This window comes from Quercus lobata, chromosome 5 (genome assembly GCF_001633185.2).
Source record: "Quercus lobata isolate SW786 chromosome 5, ValleyOak3.0 Primary Assembly, whole genome shotgun sequence".
Classification (NCBI taxonomy): Eukaryota; Viridiplantae; Streptophyta; class Magnoliopsida; order Fagales; family Fagaceae; genus Quercus; species Quercus lobata.
The window spans coordinates 55,109,997-55,132,767 of NC_044908.1; the positions used below are offsets into that span (position 1 = coordinate 55,109,997).

Here is a 22,771-nt window from a genome sequence, read left to right on the forward strand (position 1 = left end):
AAGGCCATTAAAATCAATGCTCTCTTCATTGTACACTACCCTTACTTCAAAAGACACAGAGTTTGAATTGGAGTGTAAAGCTAAGGCTCCTTCCAATACATACAAAAGCAAAAAGGATTAACAAGTAAAGAAAAGCCTAACTTCCATTTAATTTACCTGAAATTATTCACTTTCCCTAACCAAAGCAAAAAGTAAGAACAATTACAACTAAAAAAATGAATGAACAATACTACTTTCTTCACTGTACATAAAGCCGTAGTTCCATATGCAAAGATCAATAATTAAACAAAAAGCCTAACTTCCATTTAATTTGTAGCAAACACCCAATTTCTCTAAATTTTAGCTCTCCCTTTTGAATTCTGTCTTCTGTGTCCAAAAACATAAAGATTAATTTCCCAAATAACAAGGAAAATAGTAAAGAATTCAAGACTGGGTTTTTATTGAGCAAATCCTAAAAGCACTTTCCTTTCCTTTATTTCTTACTTCTTACAAACAAAAATGCTTCTCTAAATCATCAATTACTATATTCTTCCTTAAACAGCTTGATTAAACCATGTTTTTCATCGAAAACTTTTATGGGCATTTTCCCATAGAGGCAAACAGAGCTTTAGCAAGCAATTGCAGCACCCAAACCCACAAATTAATTAAAACCCAGATGATAAGATTAAAAACCCAAATCAAATATAATATTTAATTTAAAAATACTAAGCCAATTAGTGGTAAAGGTTCAAGCTTTCAAATTCAGTAACGAAAAAAAGCAAGCACAAAAATAAAACCTTGACGGAGAACTTACCTGTACGCAGTAGATGTAGAACGAATCATGAAACCAACTTGGCTCACGGTGAATCGATGAAACCTTCAGAGATAGAACAGCGAATCAGCGCTCTGAGAACGACGAACAGCGAATCGGCTACTCAAGATAGAACAGAGAGGAGATACCCACAACCTAGAGACCCACAACCCAGACCCACAACCCAGAGACCCACGCCGATCACAATCCGAAGTCACAAACCCACAACCCGATAGGCGACTCTGAGATAGAACAGAGAGGAGAGAGCGAACAAAAGGGGGAAAAAAAACCGGTGAAGGGACAAATTAGATCAGTGATGGTAGAGAGGAAATCGGTGGTGGCTCATATTCATGAATGGGAAGAGAATAGAGCAAAAGGGGAAAGGGAAGAAGAAAGAGTGTGGGAGAGTGGAGATGAAGGCACATATGTAGATCGGGCTGAAGGAGAAGAACAAAGAGATATGTGAGAGAGTGGAGATGGAGGCGGTGAGGAATTGCTGAAGGAGAAGATGAAAGAGATATGAGAGAGAAAGAGGAATAAACAAAGAATAAATAATATGTCACGATACTGTTCAATGTTGCAAAAAATATACCATATCCCACATCTACTAAATGGGCTCAAATTGGGTTTGGTGTGGGATATGTGCCAAATATTTAGCATTTGGCACATATCCCACATCTATTGTGGGTGCTCTTAGAAGCCTTCTTAGAGAGAAAATTCCTTGTTCCTATTACCACTATTTCCCTACAATCCTTGTAACTAGGACTAGTTCAAGCATTGTAACTGTTAACTTGTACTGTTGAAATCTTGTAACTACTACTACTTTAAGTGTTTGTTCTACTTTTAATAACAAGTATTTTCAGTTTTTAGTTTATTATTACTACTTGTTGCTACCGCCATCTTGGACGGTTCTAAATTTTTATTGCTATCATATATACTGCTTGGCTGGTTCTACCGCCTTACTACTACTTTTAAATTACTTTTTATATAACTGCAATACCGCCTTCTTGGTTGGTTCTACTTTGCTCTCATATTATTTTCAACATATATTTTATCTGTGCAACTATTCTTCCCCTTTTTATGGTATCAGAGCCATTCTTTTTTGGCCGGTAATAGTGTGGTTGTGTTCTTTGTCTCTCTATCTATGTCTACCCAAAACTTTGATACTCCTATGTTGTGTTCCCTTCTTATCGTCGTTGGCGCCACCCTAGTCGTAAAGTGAATTCCCATAACCGAACTGTAAGGCCCGTTTGAGCCAGAAAGGGCGTGTAGGGCATGAGAGGTATAAGGTTGGTTAGGGTATGTGTTACAAAATGCAACAGTTGTGAGAAAAACATGATAATTGAGTGTTAAAACTAGGATAGAATGGAAAGATTGTGGAGATCCAACTTCTCTGTCAGCTCCAGGACTGGTTGTCCTCCTGATATTGTAAATGAAGAAGATCACAATGTTGAAGAACATGAGATCCTTGATTTCCGAAAATGGACTATTCCTAAGATTGATACTAAAAATGTTTACAAAATAAGTTGGGCTGAAAATGCTTTTCTTTCTGCTTACAAAGTTAGAACTGTTGAACAAATATTTTCTATTTCAAGAACTCATGAAAAATGTTGCTTGTTTTCTAAAAAGAATATTGGTGAATTTATTGCTACTAAAAAATTCAGTTATTTGCATATTGGAATGGTTCAAGTTGCTATTAAACCACTCACCCGAAAGGGTATTAATGCTTCTGTTCTCATGTGTTTACGTGATGCCAGATTTAAGAACTTTAAAGACAACATTATTAGTATGATTATTGCCTCTTTGTATGATGGTCCTGTATATTTCAATTGTTATCCTGATCTTACTCTTGCTTTGGATGATCCTAATATTGTTAAAGCTTTGACTTTGAATATTGCTTCATCTGGTTATCACATGGAAGAAGGTAGTAAACCTTTTGTTTTGATTTATCATATTTTTTACAGGCTGTTAGGTACTCAATTAAATCCTGGTGCTATAAATCATAAAGAACCTTTTGGCAAAACTATGTTAATTCAATGTTCAACCTCTGATGCTAAAGTTCAAGTTCCAAAAATAATTCAATGGCAAGACGTTAAGCTTCCCACTAAATGGTTGTTGGAACAAGAATCTCCTCTTGCTAAACCCATTTTTGTTGAGCTTAATCTTACTCATATTCAACAATATCTTGATGGTACTGTTAAAATAAGTTTTCAAAACAACCAACCTTTGAGGATCAACGAAGGAAGACATTCCTTTGCTAGATCTGAAAGTATTTCAAAAAGAGATCAAGATCTCAGTGATTTTTTGCAAAAGAATTTTGAAAAACCTACTGATTTAAAGTTAAAAGGTGTTTCAGGATAAATCTCAAATCAGCTCTGTTTACTATTCCACTAAACCCGAAGCTTCCTTTCCATATAGCTGAACAGCTAATGAAGAAGATGATACTAAATTTGTTTGTCCATCTGATTTTGATTTTCCTCCTACTGATAATCCTATTTACCAAAATCAATTAAGAGTTTTGACTGTTTTGGATGAAAGTTTTGAAGTTGATATCGTTTCCCTATACAATGAATTTACACTTTCTAAAAATAGAAATAAAAGAAAATATTTCCAAAGTAATTTTGTTCAGTCTAAAAAATCTGTTTCTATCAAAACTGAGAAACCTTCGATTGATTTACCCAGTCAAAGAGAAAAAGTGAATTTCAAAATTTCTTAGTCTAAAACTCTTGAAATTATTGAAAAAATGCTTTCTGATTTAAAAGTTAAAACTGAGGGTACTTTTAGAAGTACAGCTTGCACTATTTCAAGAAATGAAAAATAAATTGTTTCTGATACAGATTTTGATACCGTATCTTCTATTTCTGCCAAAAATATTTTTGATGATGATTTACTAGAAATAAAAAGATTTGTTGGAAATTCCAAACTCATGTCTTTTACAAAAAACTGATATTCAAAACCTACTCCTCCTGATATACAGTTTGAAGAAAGATATTTTCAAACACAGTTTTTTGTTTCTACTGATAAACTTTATGAATGGAATATTGATGGTTTGTCTGAACAAGAAATCATTAATAAAATGGGTCATATGTCTATGGTTGGTATTGCTTATCAAAATAACCATGATCTTGACCAATCTAAAATTGTTAATTTACTTGTTACTAGTTTTTCTGGTACTCTTCGTGGATGGTGGGATTCTTATCTCATAGAAGAATCCAAAGACTCTATTAAACATGATGTTAAAAAGAATGATGAAGGTTTGCCTATTTTTTATGAAAGTATTGGTTGCGGTATTCCTGATGGTGTTAATACCCTAATCTATACTATTCTCAAACATTTTGTTGGTACTCCATCTAATATTTCATCTCAAGTTTCTGATTATTTGAATAATTTGAGATGTCCTACTATGTTTGATTATAGATGGTATCAAGATGTTTTTATTTCCAGAGTGATGCTCCGGAAAGATTGCCACAAGCCTTATTGGAAAGAAAAGTTTATTGACGGTTTGCCTCCTATCTTTGCTCATGAGGTAAAACAAGAGTTAATGGGTAAAAATGATTCTATTGATTATGATAACTTAACCTATGGTGATATTTTAAGCACTATTAAAAAACTTGGTATTAATATGTGCAATGATGAAAAACTATTAAAACACCAATTAAAGAATAAGAGAAAAGCTAAATATGAAATGGGTAATTTTTGTGAACAATATGATTTGCCCCCTATTGCTCCTTCTAGGCCAAAAGGGAAAAAACATGATGAAAGTTATGGTCATAAAAAATATAAAAAATACAAAACCAATTTTGTTAAACGTAGTGATTTTTATGGTAAGAAGAAAAATGTTTCTAAAAAATAAGATAAACAAAGATCAGGTAAAGGTAAATACTTTAACTATGGAAAACCTGGACATTATAGTAAAGACTGTAAACAAAAACCTGGTAAATTAAAAAATAAGTTTAACATGTTAAATATTGATGATAAAGAGCAAGAAGAATTATTCAGAATCCTTGAATCAAACAATTCGTCTGATTCCTTGGAAGATAATTTTTCTTTTTCATCTGATTCTCGCTATCAATCTGCTAATGATTCCTCTAATTCACCTAATGTTAAAATTGGTTGTAGAGATTCCTGTTGTAATGTTATTAAATCTGTTAATGTCCTTACTAAAAGTGAAGAAAGTGAAAGTTTGATAATCAAATTAATAAATCAAATTGAAAATCCTGAATTACAAAAAGAATACTTGGATAAGTTTAAGAAAAATTTGATAAAAGATGAAACTAGTAAAAAACTAAAATCAACTATAAGCTTTGAAGAAACTTTGGAAAGATTTAATAAAAAGAAATCCAAAGAATTGATTGTTAATGATCTTCAACATGAAATTAATGTTGTTAAACAAGAGATAAATGAATTAAAACATGAATTTAAAAACATTAAAAGTGATAACAATAATCTCAAACAAGAGTTGATAATGTTAAAAATTGATAAAAAATCTTAATAAATCTGATAATGAACAAGATGAGCACAAAGATGGAAATGAATCCAGTCAACAGACTCTTCTTTCTAATAAAGGTATTGTCGATAATTCCCAACTCAATCTTGTTAATAAATTGCTTCTTCCAAAATGGTTTACAAAAGTTAAAATTGTTTTTTCTCATGATTATCATTTTATTGTTATTGCCATGATTAATTCTGGTGCGGATATGAACTGTATCCAAGAAGGATTAATTCTTTCAAAATATTTTGAAAAATCAACTGAAAGATTGGTCTCCGCTATTGGTTTTCAAATGAAGATCAAATATGAATTGAAAAATGCTCATGTTTGCCATGGGAATGTCAGTTTCAAGATTCCTTCTGTCCTTGTTAAAAACATGATTGATAAAGTGATTCTTGGTCTGCCATTTATAAATGCTTTATATCCTTTTCTTGTTGAACATGATGGAATTACTACTGATCCTTTTGGATAGAAAGTAAAATTCAAATTTGCTTCAAAGTTTAAAATTGATGTTGATACTTTAAATTTGACTCATGCTAAAGTTGAACATCTTAACTTCCTTAAGTAAGAAGTTAGACACAAAAAAATTGCTAAACAACTTTCTGATAAATTATTGCAATTAAAAATTGATAATTTTCAGAAAATTCTGACTGATGATGTTTGTTATGATGCTCCTAATGTTTTTTGCCATGAGAAAATACACATTGATAATCTGTCTTATGTTGAAAACTTCCCTATTAATGTGCTTATTCAAGACTTAATGATAAGTTCTTGCCAATATTTCACAGATATTGCTAAAGGTAATACTCATAGCACCAAAATGTTAACTGCTATTGATTGTCCTAACATTATCAATAGTTCTTCGCAGGAATCGATGCATGATACGTGGATAAGTACCACTAATAAGTGGAATAATACTAATACTTATACCACTAGTAAGTGGATTATTATGACTTCTTCGGCAGAGAGGAAAAACAAGGGAAAAGCACAAGCACGGGGCTATTCTCAAGACAAAAGGCTCCTAGTAGGACAACCTTTTCTAATGCATGAAGACGCATCTTTTGGAGTAAAATCTACTAGATCAACATCCCTTCAAGAATTTGTCTCGGCAGAGGTGACATATTCCAGTGGTGATATGGTAATTGCTTTGCAGGAAGTTTTGTCTAGACATTTACAATTCCACAATGGAATCTATTCAAAACTACCAGATTCTATCAAATTTATTCTTGATAACCTTCAAGCTGCTTTTACTAGAAACCACTATAATCTTTTCCAAAGAACCCTAAGAGTCCTTGAAATCCACCTTGTTAACCTTACTGCTCAAAGTGAGGCTTATATGAGCCACCATGATAACCTTGTTCCAGAAAATGACCTTGCTCCAGAAAACAACTTTGTTTCAGAAAATAACCTTGTTTCAATGAATAACCTTGTTTTAGTAGATAACCTAAATAATCTTGTTTCAGAAAATAACTCTGTTTCAGAGAATAACCTTGTTTCAGAAAATGAGGCTCTTAGAAGCCGTCTTGAAGCCTACATTAGTCAACTCTTTGGCAAAGAGAAAATCCATTCAATGGATAAAGAGACTATAATGGGCACTGATTATGCCAGATTGAGTCTTAAGACCCAATCTCTATTAAGAAGTGCTTTTGCCAACTTGCTAACAAATATACAATCTCGTATACTGAAAAATAAGGCTATGTTTAGGTCTTTTGACCTATGATTCAAATATTTCAAAAAACTTGTTACAGCTACTATTCCTGATCCTGATGAATTGGATGAATCTGATAATATATTTATCCAACTAGACTGGGAAGAACACTTTGGGAGTAGTCTCAGAGTGTATGAAAAGAAACATCCATTTCTTGGTCTTCTAATTGATTATGATGATGGTTCATATGTTGCTGATAATGATTCAGATGATGATGATGATAGGGATCCTAACTGGCTTTCCCAAATGTTTGAATATGGTTTTATCAAGTTCATAAAATTAACAAGCCATAAACAAACCAGTTAGCTTCCACAAATTATCCAGACTGCTATTAAAGGGTTTGAAAGCTCTTTCATTAGATCTTTTGTCTCCATCAGATGCTGGACCACTTTGCCAAAATGGGAAAGAGATAACTGGATGAATGTCCAGCCCTCAAAACATCTCATTCTCATCAATGGTCACACTTACCAAGGGCAATGGCTTGAAGGAAATTCTCACTTGTCCTTCAAAGATCCTTTTGCTCTTGCCGAATTTTGGAGAAATTATTTTAATAATCAAATTCTTGATGTTGCTTAGAATCTATGGAAAGATTATCATTTCATAGGAACCACATATAGAATTTCTGTTTTTGGTCCCAGACCCTATGCCAATGCCATTGCTCATTTGCGGATAGCAGATCATTGTAATCCAAGAAGTCTTCTCATCCTAGGAAAAACTCTAGAGTTTGAGCCACTTTTATATTGCGGACTATGTAATAAATATGCTATCTATCATGAGCATGCATGTAATGATAATTCTCCATGGGATCCTTATGATGGTTATCCATCCGATGCCCATTCTACTAATTGATGAGTAGCTTCCCTAGGCTACTACTATTGCTACTATTGATTCCCTTGTTTGTATGGCCTGCACAAAGGCTAAAATGCTACAATGTTTTTGAACATATGTTGTTGAAAACTCTTACAATCCAGAACTGTTTGAAGAGACCCCGGATTTCATAGAAGATTGGTATTGATTCTCCTATTTGTCTGGCTTGCACAATAGCCAAAACACTTCAATATTTACCACTGCTAAATGCTTGTTTTCCACCAATATGATACTTCTAAAGATTCCTAATAATGGTGCTCATTTGGTATTATTTGGTACAAAAGAACAACAATTATCTCTACATATCCTCCGTATGATTCCCCAAAATTTTGAGCCAAAAGTGGAAAAATTCACTTTTTACTATTCATCTGTCACTATTCACTTATTCACTTATTCACTTATTACTGTTCATCCGTTACTGTTCACATGTTACTATTCATGACACTGTTCACTCTGAATTTTCCCTATTTAAGGGGGGTTGTCCCTTAAGTTTTTCTTCAGAATTTTCTTGCCTTAGAACTTCTTCCCTTAGAAGCCTTCTTAGTGAGAAAATTCATTGTTCCTATTACCACTATTTCCTTACAATCCTTGAAACTAGGACTAGTTCAAGCATTGTAACTGTTAACTTATACTGTTGAGATCTTGTAACTACTACTACTACTACTGTAAGTGTTTGTTCTACTTTCAATAACAAGTATTTTCAGTTTTTTGTTCATTATACTACTTGTTGCTACCACCATCTTGGATAGTTCTAAATTTTTATTGCTTTCATATATACTGCTTGGCTGGTTCTACCACCTTACATTGCTTTTAAATTACTTTTTATATAACTGTAATACCACCTTCTTGGCTGGTTCTACTTTGCTTTCATATTATTTTCAACATATATTATTACTGTGCAACTGTTCTTCTACCTATGCTTCCGCCTTCAGCTTGGTGTGCTTCCCCTTTTATGGTATCAAAGCCATTCTTTTTTGGCTGGTGATAGTGTGGTTGTGTTCTTTGTCTCTCTGTCTGTGTCTCTGTCTGGTCGGTGATAATTAAAGTCTTAAAAATAAGTTTGAAAAACTTATATATATATATATATATATATATATAAATAAACTTAAAGTCTTAAACTATGTCAAGACGGCCCTGTAGAACTGCAGCCAAGATAAGTTGTTAGGACATATGTGTTTCACTTGTTAGGAACATATGTCATTTTTTTATGTAACTGGCTTATCCTTTGACAAAACACACTTCACTTGTCTTTGGGTAGATTTAGGATGTGTTTAAATACTGCAAGAAACCATGTTTCAAGATCAAGTGTTGAAACTTTCAAGTCTGTCCAAGAAAACAAGTTCATAGTGCAAAATCATTAAAACTCGACAGCTGCATCTATCGAACTTAAGGAAGCTGTTCTACATTCGGTGTGCTCAACAGCTGCTCGACACCTTCTATTTGTCGAGGTTTAAGATTCTCAGAATTCCAATCTAATTTTCTTGGGATCCGTGAATTTGTCTTTGGGCTTTCTTTCCTCCTAACCCTAGACATATAAAAAGATCAGTTTAAGGGCCGTCAAATAATTCACAAGTTGCACAACCTTTGAACAAACTCTGTTCAAGCAAATTATGACCGGAGACGAAGTTCTTGCCCTAGTTCATCTCTTTCTCTTGAAGAAGTTGCTGTGTATGTGCACCGTAGGGTTTTGTGACCAACCATCTTCTTGATCTTCATCATGTGGATGAACTAAAGAACTTTGCAACTAACAACCTTCTTAGTTGGTGATTGAAGTTGCATATTGGGATCCGCGCAATTGGTTAGTCATGTACTTGGGAGTCGTGCATCGAAAGGGGAACTGTCACTACAGAACAAGTCCAATTGGGTATTGGGGTAAAGGTTCAACTGTAGGTTGGTAAAGTACTTGGATTCCTTTACTTGTAATCGCTTCTTATGATAATAGTAGAGTTTCGGGAGTGGTGACCTGAAAATCACCCGGTGGGGTTTTTGCCGTTAGGTTTTCCCCATTCGTAAACAAATCACCGTATTATTTATTTTTCGTTGCATATTTAGTTTATTGGTGATTTGTTTGTGCTACCACGCGTTTGCATGATAAATTGATTAATTAATAACTTGGCTAATTAAGTAATTAATTTCTATCACAAAGGGTCATTCAGTTTGTGGCCTATCATAAGTTAGCCCCCCTCCTCATACTTAAAAATGGTAAAGACCTCCAATCATATTATTCTATAGATGGGGATATGTTCTTTAACAAAGGAAAAGTAGCGAGTCTCTTTTTATGAGTTAAAATGTTTTCGTTTTATGTGAATGTTTTGCAAACTTGTTATAATATATTAATTCTTTCATCCCAAATTATTTTGCTTGTATTCGAATTTGGGATGTCCAAAAATTAAGTCCTGTTTGAAAAGTCAAACCTCATTACATATTAACATTCTCATTATGTCCTTGTAGAATTTACTAGTAATTGTATTAAAAGTTAGGCAAAAACACCATTTTGGTCCCTACATTTTGGGACCACGGTCAATTTGATTCTTACATTTTGGTAGCAATCAATTCGGTCCCTGTTATTTTCAATTTGTAATCAATTTAGTCTCTACCGTTAACTCACTATTGGAAAATGCCTACGTGGCAAACAGATTGCATTATTGGCACGTCTATATTAAAATATTAAATAAAATGCTGATGTGTTTGAATTTTAGTGGCCACATTAGCACTTATTTATCAAAAAATTCCACGTCAGCTTTAAAAAAAATATATATAACAATTTATTTTTTATTTCTTACAATTTCTTTAATAATAAATAAATAAAATAAAAAATAAAACTTGAAGAGAGCCCACCGTCTCTTTGAGTCTCCTCAAACTCTTCCTTAGCCTTCATTTGGGAGGAGGAAATGGAATAGAATGAAAAGAATAATTTTAGAATATTCTTCACTTCCCTTGTTTAGGAGTTTTAATGGAGGGAATTCCATTCCCTCATTTGGGAGTTTAAGTGGGAGGGAATGAAATGGGTAGGAGGAAATGCTCATTCCTCTCTATTCCCTTAAAACCTCAAATTTTCATTCCCCCCGAAATTGGGAGGAATGAGAGGGAATGAAATTAGATTTAATGAATTTTTTTACTAAAACTTCCAAATTACCCCTAAATATTCAACCATTTATTTCAAAATAAGGGTCTAATAGTAATATTGTCATAAAATGATTTTATTTCATTCTCTCTATGTTACTCCTAAATAGGATTACTTATGTTCTATTCAATTTCATTCCTTTATTTTAAAACATCCAATCAAGGTTACCTAATTCCATTCAATTCCTTTCTTTTCCATTCATTTCCCTTACTTAAATACATTTCATTCCATTCCATTCATTTCCATTCCCTTGTGATCATGCCATTCCATTCCATTCCATTCTCAATCTCCATCTCTCAATTTCTTTAAGTCAACACTCTGTTCTTACATGTCAAAAGATGAAACCAAAAACCCACTTGTCTCCTAAAGAAATAGACCATAATCAATTCCTTCCTTCATGGTTATCTCCCTCTTCTCAAGCCACACTCTCAAACAAAATCAGAATAAAAAAATCCCACCATGAACTAACACCTTCATCCTAAAAGCCAACCATTTGAGACCCACAAGCCACCCACCAGCCCTCCATCAACTAAAGGCCCCAAACCAACAACTAAAACCCATCCCTAATCTACTGGGTATAAACCCATCCCAAAAGCGCTACTTGGTGTTTGGAGTTTACATACAGTCTAGTGCCATAACACCGTATGACGAATCTACTGGGTACTACAGCAAAAGATTTTTTGATTTGATTGTGGGTTTGGGTTGGGTTGATTTACGGGTTTGATTTGGATGTGTATTTGAGTGAGCCTTTGTTTGTTTGCTAAGAAAACAAGAGAAAAACTAAACAAAATGTTTGATTGATGAGATGTCAACGGTCTCTACTGCACGTCAAAGCTCCTTTGCGTAGTTGCTAAAGATGGGTTTGTATTTTATAATTTGTGAGACTGTATAGATTTAAACTCCCCAACTACAGATTCTGGGTTTGGGGAAGAAGAACAATGAATGGTGTTGAGCCAAAAAATATTTGGTAAAGTAAATGACGAGGTAAAAAGTTTGTTTGGTTAGTAAGTACATATTCTGGGTTTGAGGGAAGAACAATGAAGGACATTGTGTAAAAGTAAAATGAAATTATATTTGGTTAACGAAATTGTAAGGAAAAAAATAGAAAAAAAAAAAAAGAAAGGAAAAAATTTGGTGAAGAAATTATAAAATAAATGAAAAAAAAGTTGATTGGGATTTTTTTGCCATGTAAGTGTTGATTGGTCACTAAAATATAGACACGCATTTTAGTTAATATTTTAATATTAGATGTACCAACAATGCAATTTGTTTGTTATGTGGGCATTTTCTGTTAGTGAGTTAATGGTAAGGATCAAATTGATTGCAAATTGAAAATAACAAAGACCAAATTAACCGCTATCAAAATGTAGGGATCAAATTGATTGTGACCCCAAAATATAAGGATCAAAATGGTGTTTTCACCTAAAATTTAATTTGAAGATAAAGATTGAATTTGAATGATCTTTGGTGGCTATATAATTTAAATTTGAAGATAAGTTTGTAATATATCGCCAATAGAATAATCCTTTTGGTGTCCACTTTTTGTAAATACTAACTCAAATAAATAACTAGCCTCTTCGCAGGCACATTGTGCATACTTAGAGCCACTTTTTTTTTTTTTTTTTTCAAAAAGTACAAAACTTTTTAATCTTCATAAATCGAGATTAATGCATTTTTCAATTACAAATATATCTAGGGGTGTGATGAGATTTATATATTTTTAGATGTATTTATATTTTGTGTTCCATCTCATTACACCCCTAAGAATTTTGGAGGTTAAAAGATCATCAACCTCAAATTATAATGAATAAAAAAATTTGCACTAAAAAAAAAAAAAAAAAAGACCCTCTAAGCATGTGCAACGCATATGCGAAGAGGATAGTGTGTGTATATGAATGAAGTGTTAATTTTTATAAGATATTATTCTATAAATTTTAATTGATAATAAGGAATATTTTTTTAATAATTAAAAAGAATTTTTTTTAATAATATGTACCAAAGATATGAGAGTAAATTTATATTAATTACATTTTTCATCCTCACATTTTTCTTCTCAACAAAAAAAGAGAGTTTTCCACTACTCATATATTTTTTCACCTCCAAACCAAATAATATGAGACAAAACTAAAATTTTTTATATCACCTCCCTTTTTCACCCCTTCCATTTGGCATTTTCTATCCCACACTTTTCTATTCTCCGATCCTAAGAGCATTTTCATCAACCATTAGTCTTTGTAAAATTTGCTATCTATTTTAGTATAAAAACTCACTTTTCTATTTTACACATATCGCTTTCTAAAAACACACACATCAAATTATCTAGTATGCATCCTATTTTATTTAAACAATTTTTTTAAAATTATTATTTCACTGTCTCTAGGGAGTAGAGATAACTCTCGCTTGTCACTTCTCCCTTATACCAGACCAGACCAGACCGATCCTCTCACCTCTCACCTCTCTTTCCTCCCAAACCTCCCTCTCAGCCGCCGCTGCTGCTTCTTCTACCCAACACAAACGCTGTCGTCGGTCTAGCCTCATTGCTATAAACTGTGACGTTTTGAGCTCTGTTCTGTTTGTCTTTATTCGGTTTGAGAAGCAGCAGGAAGCATTGATAAGAAGGAAGCTCCCAGGCAAACCCCACTTTGCTCCCTTTCTTACTTCTTTACATTTGTTACTTTCAGATTCCAAACTGTACTGCCATGTTGTATAACTTAAATTCCTACTTTAGAATTCGAAAACCTCATAAGTTTATTGCATTCTTACATTTTCATACATGTGTTTGTGGCAATAGTGGTCAGTTTAATGGGCAAGAGGTTAGCTATTATTTCCTTGAAAACCCATTAGCTTGTATTGGACTTGTTGCATATTATTCTTCATTTTTATCAAGAACCTCTTTTGCTAGTAGTAGAGGTCAACCTGCTGGGAAAGGTGAAATTGATGAGACTGATGATGGGTATGGCAGATTTAGGCAAATGGGTTCCTGGGATAATGGGGACCAGCAAGACTCTAGCTTTGATAAATTTGATGAGGCTAAAGAGTTTGAGGATGATGATGACGACAAAGAAGTAGGAGAGGATGGTGATGGTGATGATGATGATGATGATGATTTTATGGTTTTGAATTCGTTTAATAGAAATGGTGAACAAAGGGAAGGTATTGGAAGAGTTGAGTTGGATGAGGATGAATTAAGACACCCTTTGGTGAGAGAGATTTGTAGGTTGATTGAACTTAGGTCAGCTTGGAATCCAAAGCTTGAAGGGGAATTAAGGCACTTACTAAGAAGCCTTAAACCTCGCCAAGTTTGTGCTGTTCTGCGCTCTCAGGCAGATGAACGAGTTGCTTTGAAATTATTCTATTGGGCTGATCGGCAGTGGCGGTACAGACATGACCCGATTGTTTACTATACAATGCTGGAGGTCCTTAGTAAGACTAAATTGTGTCAGGGTGCTAGGCGGGTTCTTCGGCTCATGGCCCGCAGGGGTATTGTGCGCCGGCCTGAAGCATTTGGTTATGTGATGGTGTCGTATGGTCGGGCAGGCAAGTTGAGGAATGCAATGCAAGTTTTGACTTTGATGCAAAGAGCAGGAGTTGATCCTGATTTGTCAATATGTAACACTGCAATCAATGTTTTGGTGAAGGGGAATAAACTGGAAAAGGCATTGAGATTCTTGGCTCGAATGCAACTTGTTGAAATCACACCTAATGTTGTCACTTATAATAGCTTGATCAAGGGGTATTGTGACTTGCATCGTATAGATGATGCTATTGAGCTAATCGCTGAAATGCCTCTGAAGGGATGCTACCCAGATAAGGTTAGCTACTATACAGTGATGGGTTTTCTCTGTAAAGAGAAAAGGGTTAAAGAAGTGAGAGAATTGATGGATAAGATGGTGAAGGATAGTAAATTGATACCAGACCAGGTTACCTACAATATTCTTATCCACGTGCTCTCCAAGCATGGTCATGGAGATGAGGCTTTGAAGTTTTTGAGGGAAGCAGAGGAGAGGGGTTTTCGTGTTGATAAGGTTGGGTATAGTGCAATAGTTCATTCATTTTGCAAGGCTGGAAGGATTGACATTGCTAAAGAATTAGTAAATGAAATGTTCAGAAAGGGTTGCTTTCCTGATGTTGTGACTTACACTGCTGTTCTTAATGGGTTTTGCCTGGAAGGAAAGGTGGACAAAGCTAAAGAGATGCTTAAGCAGATGTACAAGAATGGCTGCAAACCAAACACTGTATCATATACGGCCTTGTTACATGGGCTTTGTCGGAGTGGAAAGTCATCAGAAGCTAGAGAGATGATGAACGTGAGTGAAGAAGAATGGTGGACCCCAAATGCCATCACTTATGGTGTTGTGATGCATGGTCTACGTAGGGAAGGGAAGTTGTCCGAGGCCTGTGATATTGTAAGGGAGATGATTAGAAAAAGCTTTTTCCCAACCCCAGTTGAAATTAACTTACTGATTCAGTCTCTTTGCAGAGAAGGAAAAATGGACGAGGCTAAAAAGTTCATGCAGGAGTGTCTGAATAAGGGATGTGCTGTTAATGTAGTAAACTTCACCACTTTAATTCATGGATACTGTCAGAAGGATGATTTGGAAGCTGCTCTATCATTGCTTGATGACATGTATCTTAACAACAAGCACCCCGATGTAGTCACGTACACTACACTGATAGATGCATTGGGGAAGAAAGGTAGAATAGAAGAAGCAACTGAATTTACAATGAAGATGCTGAAGAACGGTTTGGATCCTACTCCTGTTACATACAGGACAGTTATCCACAGGTATTGTCAGACGGGTAGGGTGGAAGATTTGTTGAAACTATTGGAGAAAATGCTCTCAAGACATTCATGCAGAACAGTGTATAATCAAGTTATTGAAAAGCTTTGTAGTTTTGGAAATCTTGAGGAGGCGGATAAACTCTTAGGTAAGGTGTTGAGAACAGCTTCAAGAATTGACGCTAAAACATGTCACATACTTATGGAGAGTTATTTGAGCAAAGGGATTCCTTTGTCAGCATATAAAGTGGCCTGTCGCATGTTCAACCGGAATCTGATTCCTGAATTGAAGTTATGCGAGAAGGTGAGTAAAAAACTGATGCTAGAAGGTAAATGTGAGGAGGCAGATAGGCTTATGATACGTTTTGTTGAGCGTGGACACATTTCACCTCAGTGTCAAGAGCATTTGGGAACATAGTGGGTGTTATTCTTGCTACAAGAGTGATGGATATCCATCTGACTATTTCATCATCATCATGTGCTACCATTGTTAAGTGCTTTATCAGTGTAAGTCCCCGTTATTCCATAATCATTTATTAAAGAGCAAAATGCGAAAAAGATCTCATGCAGTTTGGGCCTATTTCAATGACACCGCTGTACTTACAACCATCAATTTAGTGTAACTAATGAACTAATGAAGTTTGAGAAATGATGAAATTGCTCCCTCTGTTGCACTTCTATCTATTGTGATGGATGGGAAGTGATGCACGCAATTGCTTTATTATAAAAAATTTATTTTAAAATAAAATTAATAAAAGTTTTAATTGTAGTAAGATGGTGAGAAATTTTTCTGATTGATAAACTTTTGTTTTTTGTAATCAATGTTTTTGGCAAGGTTCAATTGTGGCAGGATTCAAAATTTTATTATTTGTTCTCATTAATTAAACATATGTTTACCTTTTTTTTATTTGTAGAAAAATAATTTTAAGATGAATTATATTAAAATTTAAAATAAATTATGTTTTAATTTATTCAAAAATCCATCCATCACAGTTGATGCAAGTGTGACAGACGGAGCAGTTATCATCATTCCTCAAACCACATGAGTTAATAACATTAAGTTGATAGTACATGGGTGTATATGAAACAAACCCAAACCACATGGTTTTTTTTTTTTTTTTTTTTTTTTGCATTTTTTCATTTTTCCCTTGATTTAATTAAGTAGAATCATATTTTGTGGTTGTCCTCCTGAGGTCACTGATGTGGTCTTTTTACATATAACAAGTTATTCTTATGTTTTGTCAGTTTTTACTCTAAAGAGGTTCAGAGAACTAAATTTATACGTTAGCTCCCCAGTTTGAATTTTAATATTTGATTTTTTGTTTTTTTGTTTTTGTGTAACTGTTTAGTGGATGTTTTGACCTGTTATACTAAAATTTATTGATGATTATTCTGGTTCGTGTCATTGTTTGTCATCCTCTACATGTACTTGCAGTTTTTAAATGAAAAGTTTCCCTGCAGTCCTGCACATAGTCCTCTAAGTATTGTAAAAACAGATGTATCATGTATGCAGTTATTCTTCTTGTTAAACTGTCCATGAGTTTCTGTATTTTTATTTTAAAGCTTTTGCCCTTTGACTGAAGGATGATAACTTATTATGTTGTTCATCACTTGATAATAGTCCTCTATGTACTGAGGAATATTTTTAGAAGAACTAAATTATATTTCGTAAAACAAATAGAATATGCAAATTATATGTCAAACTAAGAACAAATTACATCCACTCCTTTTGTGGATAATGTCTTTGCTCATTTCATCATCTGAATTAAGGTCAATCACAACAATTTTTGTTTTGATAGGTCAAGGTTAGTTGTGGCCATGCCAAGTGTGAAAGTGATTGTGCTTGCCTCGATGTCCCTAGGGTGTATCTATGGCTGGAACTTCTTCCCCAAAGTTCGTATAGTTAAAAAGGGGAATTAGAAGGAACTTGCCATAAAATAATATGACAAAGGAGCAGTGCATTTTGCTTCCCTTTCCTTGCATAAATAGTGTCATCATAAAAAAAGAATTATTAGAAGCATAAATTGTAATATAAAGGTTAGATATGATATAATCATCATGATCATTACCTTTTCAAGATGGTTTTTGTTGACTTAGAGAAAACATATAATAGATATATAAAGAGGTTATGTGGTTGGTTTTGGAGAAAAGGGGCTCCTTTAAAGTATATTAAGATGATTAAGGATATGTATGAAGGAGATGTAATTAAGGATCAACTAAACACATCTTTTTGCAAAAAATATTGATGAACTTATTATACCAATCGAGATGAAGTCCATATGCTTCTTTTGGAGGATATAATTTTAGTAGATGCTATAGAATGTAAAGGATTTATGTTACATAGGTCTAAAACACAGTATATGGAGTGTATGTTTAGTAAAATGTGAAATAAAATTGGAGTTGTAAAACTTGATGGTCGAGAGATATGAAAAAGTGAGTATTTTTGATATCCTGAATCACTAATTCATAAGGATTGAGAGATCAAAGAGGGTGTAAATCATAAGATAAGAGTATGGTAGATGAAGGGGAGAAATGCATCAAGAATAAAGTGTGATTGTAGAAAAAAATTTACAAGATTACTATTAAGACCTGTAGTAATACATGGTACTAAATGCTGGACTATTATGAAACATGTTCATAAAATAAGTGTAATTGAAATAAGAATGTTAAGATGGATAAATGGAAATATAAGAAAAGATAAGATACAAAATGAAGAATTCGTTTAAAGTATAGAGGCGACTTCATATTGATGAAAAGATGAGGGAGAGTTCTTGAGATGGTTTGATCATGTGCAAAGAAGAGCGATTAATGTACTAGTGAGGAAGAGTTATTTGATCCAATAGTAGTAATGATATGTTAATTAAGTAGGTGATAGGGGGTATGATGTTGGATAGAATAGAATGGTTAAGATAGAGAGAAGAATACATGTGGTCCCCGATTAGTCTGTTGTGGATCCATAACCAACTCACAAGTTTTGGGACTAAGACTTTGTTGTTGTTACTGTTGCTAAAATAGAATTCACACAGTTTTTACTTAAATGATACACAAAAATATTATCTTAAAAATTAAGAAACATCTACCAGGAATAGAACCACTGTAGTCTTCCATTGATGTTTTTGAGAAGGGAGGTAGTGGTAGTCTACTTACAGTAGGGCAATACTTCATTTTTTTGGGGGGTATATATGACTCTTCAGGTCTGAAGAATCTTAAAAAACTCCTCAGGTCCGAAGAATTAACTATAATAATTTGAAAAGCAAGTAATCATGCTTTCATAAATGATTTCTTGACTTGGTAAAAGACGGAGAAAAAAGACACTCCAGCTGCAGAAATCTTAAACTTTGATTATGTCTGCAGTGTGATGCTTATTAATGAAACCATCTTTTCTCCAAATATCCCTTTTGTTGCTGCTATTTTCTTCAACATTACACAAAATCTGATTTTAAATTACTTAAGGTTATGCAGGTGCAGAATGAGAGAAACTGTATTTTTAAAGTTTGACCTCCATAATCAAGCATTTAAGAGTACCTTTGTGGCACAAATCTCTTTAGGCCATCTTTGGCTGTGATAGGCTTGTGGGTTTCAGTTTTTCTAGTTTGGGAAAGTTGTAGCTCTGCCTAATGCAATACATTCTTCTGTTTTGAATTTTTTGCATTATTTCAGGTATAACACATTCAAGAAGCATCGAAAGCTCAGTAATTTCAGGGCAATCTTCAATTTGTAAGTTAGCCAGGAGTACAACTAAGGTTCCTCTAGGTGTTCCAAGAGGTGTTTGTTTGTTAAACTTAAGTAGATATCAAAATGATTCCTGTGAATGTTTGTTCAAATGTTAATAATTATGACGAGGGCTACCTCAAATTAGTCAGAAATATTGTTCCCGGTTATTTTTTACGTCTGTCTTGGATTGTTATGGGTGGATTTCGCAGTTTTTTTATTGAATCGAAGTTGTTTCAATTGGTGGTTGAGGAAGGGGGGAACTTTTTTTCCCTTAGGATTTATGAACGGGGAAAGTATTTCATGCAATCAGTTTTTATGGGTAAGAGTGCAGCACGATGGTTAATGCAAAGCTTGGAACACACAGTGATTGGGATTAACCCCAAACACTTCTTCACGCTCAGGGAAGGAGACACTGCTTACACAGTGCAACGGGGCTCTAACTCGTTTGGTCAATATTTGTTAGTAACAGAGTTAAAAGTTGGCGGGATGAGAAGATCGATCATTATTCCTGCAGGCAAGGCACAAGGAGGTTGGAGGGCCTTTGGTATTGAATTAAGGAGAATGCTTGAACCTTCTCATTATGCGTTGGGTGTTCCAAAAGCTGTATTGTCTAAGTTGGGTTCAGAGGTTCACCCTTCTCAGTCTTTTGTTGATACGGTAAAAGCGTCTATGCAGGGACGGAAGCATTCGCGCCAGCCCTCCATTAAAGAGACAGAGAAGATTCAAGTAGTGGAGAACACTATGCCGCCTCCGAAAGATGAAGATGGGATTCAGGTGGTGGCTTTTGAAGTTCCGACTAATAAGGCTACTCCGATTGCCGGGGGTGGGGTGGAGGGGAGTCACCGTGGTATTAATGTAGATGCTAAGGTTAAGGAGAAAATCCCGGAACAAAATAAATTCAGATTGAATAATTTGAATTTGAAAGAGGTTGATTTTGGTAGGGAGCGTCAAGTTAGGAGGTCTAGTTGGTTAAGGAAAGGTTTGACTGTGGAAGTAAATGAATTTGGCAAGAGGCGGGTGTCTTGGCAACGTTTTAGGAGTGATAAGCAAGCTGTAAAGTGGGTGGCACGGGATGATCTTTCTGCCCAGGTTGGCATTCAGGGTATGAACAATGGGTTTTCTGAAGCCCAGGCTGATAAGAGCTGCTTAGGCCCACTGCTGCCTAGCCCTTTTTCTTTTGAGGCAGGGGCTTGCTCCAAGCAGTCCAATAATAAACCCAGCCCAAGTTCTACAGGCCCATTTGTGGAAGGTGGTAAGGCTCAGGCAAACACATCAGGCCCGAGCTCCACATCAGATGGTATGAGTGTTAGTGTGCCACCTGCGAGCTCGGCGATTGATCTTCTACCGACACGGAGGACGGCGATGGCTCCGGTGGCTGACTTGAGCTCGAGCTCACCCATATCGGTACCGGAAGTCCACGGCGGGAGTGGGTCTTGCGTCCAGGTGAGCCCGAGCTGGATCACCCAGCATCCCACCTTGCCAATACCGGTAGTGGAAGTGGTCAAGGCCACTCGTGAGCTGGGTTCACCACCCTTAGCTCTGACATGCCTCTCGCTGGAGCCGGCGAAGGTGTTGCCCTCAGAGGATCCGGTACAAAAGCTGGCAGAAGCAGTTTTGAATGTTCCTCAGCGATGGGTTTCGCCGGTGGAAGAGCTGGGGTGCACCGGGATTCTTCCGAAGGTGGGTTTCAGGCTCAGTTCTGGTCGGAACAGTTTGTTGGGTCATATTGAGTTGTCAGGTGGGTTGATTTCTGAAGCTAAGAGGTTAGTAATTCTCGATTTTGTGCCGAGATGGATCGGAACTCCTTTTTCCGATCAGTTTCTGGAGTTTCTGCGAGCTGGGTCGATGGGTTTCGGAGTATCGGGTCAGGAGGTTAATACTTTCTCTAGTAAGGAGCTTTCAAGCTTTCCTAGGGAGATTGTGCTTGCAAGGGATGCAGCTGATTTTTCTGTGGGTTTTGGTGAAAATGAAGTGTCAGATTGTTTACCTCTGCAAATCATTGATCCGGGTGTGTCAACAAATTTGGAAGAATTGAAGGAGGCCACTGAGGTATTGAGTATTGAGAATAAGTTAGATATTTCTAGTTGGGTGAAGCACAGAATTCCTGGGTTCAGTAAATTGGTTGGGTTGTCAACGAATCGACATGAGAAGTTGTGCATTGCTCTCTTACAGAGGCTAGAAACTGAGATGGAAGCAGCCAATGTGTTACACAGGAGAGAAATGGGTAGTAAAAAAGTGGCTAAGTCCAAAAACAAGGGACGTAGAGAGTTGCAAAACTTGATATGTTCGGTGAATTATGAGAGGAGATAAAGGGTGGTTTTGTGTTGGTGTCATTAGTTGGGGATAGTTTAGTGTCTATGAAGATAAAAATGATTTCGTGGAATGTTAGAGGTTTAAATGATCCTCAAAAACGACTTGTAGTGAAGAATTTGTTGCGGGAGTGGAAGTGCGATGTTGTTTGTTTACAAGAGACGAAAATTGCTAGCATGAATAGACAATTGGTTTGTAGTTTGTGGGGTTGTCCATATGTGGATTGAGCTGTTTTGGAGGCTGATCGGACTGCTGGTGGTATCTTGCTTATGTGGGATAAAAGGGTTTTGGAGAAGGTAGAGGTTATGGTCGGCATTTACTCAGTTTCGGTTAAGTGGCAAGGGGTGGGGGACGGTTTTATATGGGCATGCTCAGGGGTTTATGGCCCAAATGAGAATGTTGAGAGGGGTCACATGTGGGATGAGTTGGTGGGTATTCAGCAGTATTGGAGGTTACCATGGTGTTGCTTTGGCGATTTTAATATTGTTCGCTTTCCTAGTGAGCGTAGGGGTGAGGCACGTTTGACATTGGCTATGGAAAAATTCTCTGAATTTATTGAGGATCTTAACTTAGTAGATTTGCCTTTAGACGGAGGTAGATACACATGGTCCAGTGGCACCGATCAACCAGCGATGTCTAGGATTGATAGAGCATTGGTCACTCCAGATTGGGAGGACCATTTCCCTGGTGTTCTTCAAAGGATTTTACCACGTCCTATCTCAGATCATAGTCCAATTCTTTTGGAGGTAGGGGGAATGGCAAGGGGGAAAAGTCCGTTCAGATTTGAAAATATGTGGTTGAAGACGGAGGGATTTGTGGATAGAGTTCAGTTCTGGTGGAATCGGCATTCTTTTGTGGGTACTCCTAGTTTTGTGCTTGCAAAAAAGTTGAAGGCTCTGAAAGAGGATATTGTGCAATGGAATCGCCGAGAGTTTGGTAATGTAGAGCGTCAGAAGAAACAATTATTGGAGGAACTAAAAAAATTAGAC

The 22,771-nt window shown here is 35.5% G+C and overlaps 1 protein-coding gene across 1 annotated transcript; it reads left to right on the top strand.

Annotated features, from left to right (window-relative positions):
• The first annotated feature begins 13,403 nt into the window (after window positions 1–13,403).
• Window positions 13,404–19,886, top strand: LOC115989659 (pentatricopeptide repeat-containing protein At3g04760, chloroplastic-like). Its single transcript, XM_031113466.1, has 2 exons — window positions 13,404–16,265; window positions 19,419–19,886. Exon 1 carries the CDS (start codon window positions 13,678–13,680, stop codon window positions 16,174–16,176), a length of 2,499 nt encoding a protein of 832 aa, XP_030969326.1. The 5' UTR covers window positions 13,404–13,677; the 3' UTR covers window positions 16,177–16,265; window positions 19,419–19,886.
• Window positions 19,887–22,771: the final 2,885 nt, after the last annotated feature.

Excerpts from the sequence above, each read along its gene's own strand:
- LOC115989659 (XM_031113466.1), top strand. The coding sequence starts at position 13,678 with ATGTTGTATAACTTAAATTCCTACTTTAGAATTCGAAAACCTCATAAG.